This window comes from Hemicordylus capensis, chromosome 14, assembly GCF_027244095.1.
Source record: "Hemicordylus capensis ecotype Gifberg chromosome 14, rHemCap1.1.pri, whole genome shotgun sequence".
In the NCBI taxonomy this organism is placed as follows: Eukaryota; Metazoa; Chordata; class Lepidosauria; order Squamata; family Cordylidae; genus Hemicordylus; species Hemicordylus capensis.
The window spans coordinates 2,186,710-2,196,081 of record NC_069670.1 but is presented as its reverse complement, the minus strand read 5'-3'; the positions used below and the strand labels follow the sequence as shown (position 1 = coordinate 2,196,081).

The 9,372-nt window shown below is 47.1% G+C and overlaps 1 protein-coding gene across 5 annotated transcripts in view; it reads right to left on the bottom strand.

Annotated features, from left to right (window-relative positions):
• Positions 1-3,832: 3,832 nt before the first annotated feature.
• Positions 3,833-9,372, bottom strand: part of CERS2 (ceramide synthase 2) — a 58,507-nt gene continuing 52,967 nt past the window's right edge. For all 5 annotated transcript variants that reach the window (XM_053278654.1, XM_053278651.1, XM_053278656.1 and 2 more), the window contains exons 10-11: positions 8,615-8,768; positions 3,833-6,605 (exon numbers count right to left, since the gene is read on the bottom strand). In XM_053278654.1, the coding sequence (XP_053134629.1) occupies positions 6,447-6,605; positions 8,615-8,768 (313 nt within the window). In that variant the 3' untranslated portion in view covers positions 3,833-6,446. The remainder of the gene's footprint in view (positions 6,606-8,614; positions 8,769-9,372) is intronic.

The window sequence follows — 9,372 nt, the reverse complement described above, 5'->3', positions numbered from 1 at the left end:
GTCCCCCAAGGACAGTCCTGATCGCCCTCCCTTGCAGGGAATAACAGACTCAAGAGAGAGCGACCCAAAGAACAACTGGGGAACAAACTTCCAGGCTCCCGAGTGGATTCTGGCCAAGCAATATCTGTGCTGCAAAGCACTGAGGGAAAGCCGGGCCCGATCCTGCAACATCCGGGGCAATGGGCTCTCCTGATTCTTCCCTGGTTAAATGCCGTCTCCCATGGCCTTGTCACCGCCTCTTCACTGGCCTGAAAAACTAGCCGCAGAGCTGTAGAGAAGCTTTCGCCGCAGTGCCCTTTGGCTTGTCTTCCTGGATGGGGTTTGTTATGCCCAAAGAATTTCGGGGCCTCTCTTTGGGGCTGGAGTCCTAGTCCCAACGTCTGGGGTCTCGTGGCAGGGATTTCCAGGTGTGGACTACAACTCCCAGCATCCTCCGCTGCAATGGCCTTTGGCTGTGGATGATGAGAGTTGTAGTAATCGACATCTGGGAATCTCTTAAAGGGAACAATGCTGGCAGCCCATGGTGTAGTAATATGCTTGGCCCTAGCTTTCTGCAAGAGGCTCTGTAGGCTCAGAAGCAGAACTCAGGTGCCTTCTTCAAGGTGGAATCAACATTCCTCCAGATGGAAAGTTACTGCTTTACAGCAATGGGCCAACTCTCTGTTGCCAACAGGTCTGCTGCAGGGCATAAAAACCTCAGAACAGCCCTGCTGGATCAGGCCCAAGAATGCCCATCTAGTCCAGCATCCTGTTTCGCACAGTGGCCCACCAGATGCCGCTGGAAGCCACAGGCAGGCGTTAAGGACATGCCCTCCCTCCTGCTGTTACTCCCCTGCAACTGGGACTCAGAGGCATCCTGCCTTTGAGGCTGGAGGTGGCCCATAGCCCTCCGACTAGTAGCCGTTGATAGACCTCTCCTCCATGAAGTTATCCAAGCCCCTCTTAAAACTTTCCAGGTTGCTGGCTGTCACCACATCTTGTGGCAGAGAATTCCACAAGTGGATTATGCATTATGTGGGGAAAGTACCTCCTTTGGTGGTTCCTACATTTCCTGGCAATCAATTTCATGGGATGACCCCTGGTTCTAGTGTGATGTGAGAGGGAGAAGAATTTCTCTCTATCCACTTCCTCCACACCATGCATGATTTTATAGACCTCTATCATGCCTCCCTGCAGTCATCTTTTTTTCTAAACTAAATAGCCCCAGGTGTTGTAGCCCTGCCTCATAAGAAAGATGCTCTAGGCCCCTGATCATCTTGGTTGCCCTCTTCTGCACCTTTTCCAGTTCTACAATGTCCTTTTTTGGATATGGTGACCAGAATTGCACACAGTACTCCAGGTGTGGCCGCACCATTGTTTTGTATAAGGGCATTATAATATTAGCAGTTTTATTTTCAATCCCCTTCCTGATGATCCCTAGCATGAAATTGGCCTTTTTTCACAGCTGCTGCACATTGAGTTGACACTTGCAATGAGCTGTCCACCACGACCCCAAGATCCCTCTCCTGGTCAGTCACCAACAGCTCAGATCCCATCAGCGTATACTTGAAGTTTTTCATCCCTTGCCAACATAGAACCGCATATGCCACTTTGTCGCCCACTCCCCCAGTTTGGAGAGATCCTTTTGGAGCTCCTCACAATCCTTTTTGGATTCTACTACCTGAAAGTGTTTGGTATCATCTGCAAATTGGGCCACCTCGCTGCTTACCCCTGCTTCTAGATCATTTATGAATAAATTAAAAAGCACCCGTCCCAGGACAGCTCCCTGGGGGACCCCACTTCTTACTTCCCTCCATTGCAAAAACTCTCCATTTATATCTATCCTCTGTTTCCTGTCTTTCAACCAGTTCGCAATCCACACATGTACTTGTCCCCTTATCCCATGACTGCTAAGTTTCCTCAGGAGTCTTTGATGAGGAACTTTGTCGAAAGCTTTTTGAAAGTCCAGGTATACTATGTCAACTGGATCACCCTTATCCACACACTTGTTGACTGACACTCAACGAAATCTAAAAGGTTTGTGTGAGGCAAGATTTACCTTTGCGGAAGCCATGCTGGCTCACTCCCAGCAGGGCCTGTTCCTCTATGTTCTTTACAATTTTAAATCCTTGGGGATGCTTTCCATCAATTTGCCTGGAACAGACATAAGCTAACCAGCCTGTAATTTCCCAGATTGCCCCTGGATCCCTTTTTGAAAATCGGTGTTACATTTGCTACTTTTCAGTCCTCCGGTACAGAGACTGATTGCAGAGATAAGTTACATATTTTAGCAAGATCAGCAATTTCACATTTGAGTTCTTTGAGGACTCTTGGATGGATGCCATCCAGCCCTGGCAATTTGCTAGTTTTCAGTTTTTCTAGACAATTTAGAGCATCAACTCTTGTCACTTCTATCTGACTCAGTTCTTTAGCCTCCATCCCCCCAAAACCTGGTTCAGGAACAGGTATATGCTCAGTATCCTCTGCCGTGAAGACGGATGCAAAGAATTCATTTAGCTTCTCTGCAACCTCCATAATAATCCCTTCATTGTCTAATAGTCCTTCATTGTCTAATAGTCCATTCACTCCTTCATTGTCTAATAGTCCAACCACCTCCCTGGCAGGTTTCCTACATCTGATGTATTTAAAGAAGTTTTTATTCCCCTTGATGCTTTTGGCTAAATGTTCCTCAAACTCTCTTTTCGCCTCCCTTATTGTCACTTTCCATTTTTTCCACCAGAGTTTGTGTTCCTTTCTGTTCTTCCTCATTTGGACAGGCCTTCCAATTTCAGAAGGAAGTCGTCTTCCCTTTTATGGCTTCCTTGACGGTACCTGTTAGCCATGCTGGCATCCTCCTGGACTTAGTGGTACCTTTCCTCCTTTTGGGCATACAATCTAACTGGGCTTCTAGTATTGTGGTTTTGAGTAAACTCCATGCACTCTGGAGCGAAGTGACTCTCCGGATTTTCCCTTTCAGCTTTCTTTTCACCATACTCCTCATTTGGGAGAAGTTCTCTTCTAAAATTCAAAATGTCTGTGTTAGACTTCCTTGGTGATTCTCTCCCCGCATGTATGCTGAATTTGATCGCACTATGGTCACTGTTCCCTAAAGGGTCGATGACACTGACATCACGCTCGCACCAGGTCCTGGGTGCCACTCAGGATTAAGTCCAAGGTCACCTTCTCTCTGATACCACTGCTATAGATTTCCCTGATGAGGGTGTATGTGTGTGTTTGCTTCTTTCTTCTACATGGCAGGGTGCAGTAACCTCACTTTGCTGCCTCTCTCACATCTGCAGCTCATCGTAAGGGATCGCTAGAAACTGGCTCGGTTTTCTATTTGTGCTCTGACAGGCCCCTTGGAAACTCTGAGAGGCACAGTTTAATATTCTCTTTTCTATAGGGGAATCCTCAATGAGCAAACAGCAAGACGTTATGAGAATTTATCCTGCAATCATTCAATTTGGCTTAAGGCAGTTTGTGTCAGCTCACCTAGCAATGTGGTGTGCTGGGACGGGCAGTCAACCTGCAGGGGTATTTCCCAGGCCGGCAGTCTGAGATCTTACGAAGGACTGAAATAGAGATGCTTAGCATGCCAAAAGGTGCTGTGCCATTGCAACTTCTTTCTCCCTAGGCTTGTATGCTGATACTTTCTCCCCTCTTTCCAAAGCAGTCAGTTCAGAGTGTGAGTGTGAGTAGAGACAGAGTTTAAAAGCCCAATGCTTTTAATCAAATTGGTCATTTTAGCCAGGTGGTTCTAGTCACAAAAAGCTATAGAAACACTTTGAATCCCCTACTGCATGTTAAGATAGGAAGAACTGATCTCCCCACAGAAAAGCAGCATATCACAAAATGTTTTTACTGAAGTTTTATTAGTTTTATTTAGGTTTTTATATTTAACTTTTAAAAAAAAACCACACATTTTGGTCTGAAGATAGGTTATGGTCCTTTTGTAACCTTCCTACCCTCTCCTCTGGGGGCTGGGTGGGGGGGGGGGGGCGCATAACCCACAAATCCCAAAATTACATTTTGATCCCATGTTTTGAGTATTTTCTCCAGATTTTCAGTTCTGTGCAGAACCTTTTAAAAGATTCTGCTCTTGTACTATTTTATATCCTATCTAATAAATAAAGGGACCATTGTTTTTTGGTGGTGGGGAGGAGGAAGGATGTGTTGACTAAACTAAGTTGGGTGTATTTCTTGTTTTTAATAGGAAAATCTGGTGGGTGCGGGGCTGATGCATAAGAAATGAGAGGGAAAATCAGTATGAATGTCAAGGGAAAGAGGGAAGTAGTGTGCAAGTGAAGAGAGGTTGTGTTGTTTTTGTTTTAGAAGAAAGCATCTACGTAACTGACCTATTAATTTGCTTGTCGTGCCCACCCTCCGCCAATACCTGGCAGGGCAGATACAGTAAACATTGCATCAGCCACTGGCAAAAAAACCTGGTCTCTGTTCAGACATGATCTCCCCTGCATAAGCCCATTCTTGAGCCCAGAGCTTCTCCTTGTTAAATACTTTTTGCGGATGGAAATCCTTGCTTACAGAGCCTGTGTGTGAAGGCAGCAAGCAAGAATTCAGAAGGTGAGGTGGAGAAAAGAGAGACTCCCATCACCTAATGGGACTCCTATGGGAGCACCTAATAAAGTGTGGGACATTTCTGGTGGGGGTGTGCATGAACGGTTCGATCTCAAACTGCTTCGCCTTGAACCAGGACTGTTCAACTGTTCAACCAGTGGTAGTCCATTTCACATTTGAACCACGCCCAATCTATGGTGGAACGGTTCGAAGGGCTATACTTGTAAAGGGGAATCTGCTGAGGATTCCCTTTACAAGCCAAGGAGGGGGGAAATCCTTGAAAAGTCTTCTCAAGGGCACCAGGGAGGCGCGGAGGCCACGCAAATGAACTCCACGCATCTGTGGAGGCCGGAATCGCAAGTGCCACCATGCGGACGGGCTGCTGAAGGGAGCAACTCACACCTGGGCTGCACCGAGGGGCTTCAAGGTGTAGTGGCGGCAGCAGCTGCTAGGCCAATAAGAACTTTAATCTACTTTTAAAGGTGACCTCTCACCACTCCCTCCCCGAGCTGCCCTTTAGACTTTAAGGATTTCCCCAACCCTGCCCTTGTAAAAAGGGAATCCTCACTCGATTCCTCCTTTACCAGAACAGCCCCTCAAAATCACCGAACTGGTTCGGTCGAGCGGACCGGCCAGTTCAACCGAACCGGATCACAGACCAACGGTTCGGTTCGAATTGGAACCAAACCACAAAACCTGGTCCGTGCACACCCCTAGTTTCTGCAACATGGCTTCCCCACCCCACAATGAGAGTTTGTGCAAAACCCACACACACACACAGTTTTGCAGGATTTAGAAGTCATAAACGGTGCAAAGGGAATGAGTTTCCTATCTGTGTTTGGTCAGACGTTAGTTGAAGTGTTTGTGTGTGGGGGGCGGTATACACACACAAGTGTGGATGGGCTGTATGCTTACGTACACATGACCCACATGCCTGTTTACAGGTATGAACCCCAGCAGAAGCATCACCACCCCTGCAACAGAAAATGTAGGACAGCATCTCATATAAGCAGGTTGGACACTCTTCCTCAGCTCCTGCAGCATCAAGGGGAAAGAGGTCACCATTAACAAGAGCTACTGCAGCAAGGGTTAAATACACAATCTTGCCCCACACACACAGGCAACCCAAGGATTTGCATACTGGGCACAGGCTGCCTTTGTGGAAGGTCTTTCTACTCCGATCACCTGCTGGAAGCACAGTCCCAACTGCAGGAGAAACCCAGCTTTCTGCCAGCGCTTTCCAGAAGGGATTTGGCACAGGAAGGAATGAAAACCAGCCACTTAAAGACAGGTCGTGGTGCGCTTGAGGGCCATTACTGGTTTAGGAACAAACACATATCAAAAAGTGGCGGGGTAAAAAGAGTTCCTGCCCATCTCGTGGCCTCCTTTCCTGCAGAGGTTTTTGGCCATCATGGAATTTGTATTTTGTGGTCATCGGGTGGGTGGGGGGAGAACGAGAACAGTCCCAAGGTTCATTTCTGCTTCTTGCAATGGTTTTTTAAGGCAGTTTGGTGAGGCGGGTGGAGAATGTGGCCATCACTCCCCAGTCTCCCGGGCGGGGGGAAATATAAGAGCTCCCTTTCTGCTGCCGGAGCTCTGGTCAGAAGAGGCCTTTGGGGTGGTGTTATTTTGTGGAATCTGTAGGACAGCAGGAGCTTCAAAGTCCACCTTGAAATGAGATCTAGAATTTAACTGGCATTTTCAGGAAGGGGTGGAAATGATTAGGAATGGGGGCGGGGGGAGAAAGGAGGAGACGGCTCCTTGCACTCCCGGTGGAATTCCATCGTTCTCCTTGTGGAAAGATTTGGTTGGCCTCTAAAAAAAAAACAGCAAACAAAAACCGATCAGCTGGCACCTCTCTCAGTAGCAACCAGGTGAGCCGGAACTGGAGATCACTCTGTTTTCCGATGGTTATTGTTCAAGATGGGGTGCCCGTTGGTAAGAGGGCCGTTCTTTGTGCCGGCTGCCGCAGTGGCCTTGGCTACAGCCTTCTCCTCCTCGCCCTCCGTGTTATCCGTCTCATCACGGTCACTGCGCTCATCCTCCACGGTCTGTAGGGATTCAAAAGAGGAGAATCAGGAAACGGGATGTGACCAAGAGACCATCTCAACCAGCTTCCTGCCAGGGGCAAACCTCAACCTCCATGAAGCAGACAGCGGTGCCACAGATGGGGGGAGGCAGCAGCCAAGTCTTACCACCCCATGTTTTTGGGAGGCAGGGCAGGGTGCAAGGGCAAAGCGAGGTGAGATGGGCCATGGGACAAGTAGTGAAGATGGGGGCCCCTCTCCCCATGGACTTCCGCCATCTTATTTCCCCCCCCCCCCAAATCTTTGCTGCAGAAGAACTGTAAGGACATGGCGAAAGTCAATACATTGCCTGTCGGCCTTTCCCCTCACCCCTATGCAGTTACTATCACACACACCCCAATGCATGAGCACAAGCTGATTCCCAGCCAAAGGGTCCCCTCCCTATAAGGGACCTTGTTCCATCACAGCAGGCCTGCTCAACTTCGGCCCTCCTGCAGATGTTGGCCTACAATTCCCATAATCCCTGGCTATTGGCTGCTGTGGCTGAGAATTATGGGAGTTGTAGTCCAAAAACAGCTGGGGGGCCTAAGTTGAGCAAACCTGCTTTACAGCCATGCCCTTGGCAGGGATCAAGTGAGACGGGGGAAAACAGAAGGACCCCAGTGCTCATTTTACAGAGATATCAGTATTTCTCTTATCTCCCCACTCTCATCAAAACATCCCTGTTCGAATGGATGATGGATATACAGCTTTTTCCATTAGCTGATCGCTGTGTATCTACAACGCTGTGTGTGGCTGAATTCTGTGTGGCTGCATGTAAGATCAGGTCTGAGCTGATTTGACTTATCGCTGTTTTGTATCACTGTATTATTTTCATTGTGTTTTGTGTTGTTTCTGTGATGTTGGGTTAATGACCGTAATAAAGCATTCACTGTCACAGTAGGACCCCAGCCTCAAGTGCAACAAGAACAGGTTTGCTTCCATTAAGTTTTCATTTTGAATATTGTTTGGCTGTTCCTGACTAGAGAGGTAAAACTTCCAGAGATTTTCATTTTTCGGAGGGGGCGGGATTGAAATATATGCCATACTTTTTTCCTAGTACCCTTTATGGGTCTAAAGTCACATTGCTTCTTAAGGAGCATTTATTAGGTATAACTGGCTTTGCGCATAACATTGTAATAATACCAAACATGACCACTTAGAAGTATTGTATTGCTGTCAGCACTTTCTGCTTGTTCCGATCCTTCATTTTTATCATAGTAATGATTTATGAGAACTGAGACAAGCCTCTCCACCTTTTCAGGTGTTCCTTTATTTCTTGATCTGGCATATTTCCCAACATAGACTAGCTTCTTTTCTATGCTATAGAAGATGGAGGAATTTGAAGCAAGCAAGAAGCTTGGGAGAGTAAAGGCCAGAACACCTTTCTCTATATGAATATATCTGAACGCTGTTTCATCAATATTTCCTTTTGGAATTGTGAATAAAATATTTCATAATTTGGTAAACCACCCAGAGCTGTTGGATGGAGCAGCAGTATAGAGGTGCAATTAACTTAATTGTTAGATAAATACATACGATTAAATAAATAATGCAATCTTCAATTTTTTTTGGGGGGGGAGGACAGAAAAGTCCTTTGGGGGGAAATGGAAAATACCTCTCCCCCTGCAAATTTTTTCCATTTCCTCCCACCAACATGTCTTTACATCTCTAGTCTTGAGCCCATTACAGGTATTATGGTTGGTTTTCTGCCAGTTCCCCCTTGCTTTGTCTCCACTGCAGTGCAGCGTTCTACTGTGCCGGGAACAGCTTTGCTTCTTAAAAAAGTGTAAGGCTGTGAGTCAGAGAGGCGCACAGGAAACCGGATTCAGTTTCTCATCGTTCAGAAAGCCTTTTAAAAAAAATAATAATGCAGTGTGCACAGCTCTTGTTGCTCACCTCCCCTGAGCCCCCTTTGAGAGTTCACTTTCAGCTCCACCCTTCTGGGTGTGCCAAACATATGAGCTAAGAAGAGAAACACAGAGGAAGCTTGCCTTTCCAGTTAAGAACTTCTGGGCCATGCGGATAATGAGATACGCCCAAAATATGTGCAGGCACTGGAGGATCACCATCATGAGGTTGAAGAAATAGTAGCCGAAGAAAGGCGGGTACATCTCCAAGGGGTAGACTATCGTGCAGTGCAGAATCCTGATGGACAAGCAGAAGTCGGGGGGAGGAATTAAGTACAGAAATTAAGTACAGAAAATTAAGGAATTACAAAATTAAGGAATTAAGTACAGAAAATTACAGGAATTACAAAATTAAGGAATTAAGTACAGAAAATTACAGGAATTAAGTACAGAAAAGGATCATGGGAAGCTGCCATATACTGAGTCAGACCCTTGGTCTATCTAGCTCAGTATTGTCTTCCCAGACTGGCAGCGGCTTCTCCAAGGCTGCAGGCAGGAATCTCTCTCAGCCCTATCTTGGAGATGCTGCCAGGGAGGGAACTTGGAACCTAGATGCTCTTCCCAGAGCGGCTCCATCCCCTCTAAGGGGAATCTCTTCCAATGCTCACACTTCTAGTCTCCCATTCAAATGCAACCAGGGCAGACCCTGCTTAGCTAAGGGGACAAGTCATGCTTGCGACCACCAGACCAGCTCTTCTCTCCTCAACTCGAGTTGCACCTTCAATAGTTTCATGTCAGGCGGAATCTCAGTGGGTGAATCTTTCCCCATTAGGAACCCGGGAAGTCGCCTCGTGCAAAGCGGTGCCATGGATTCCCTCTATAGCTCAGGCCCGTCTCACAAC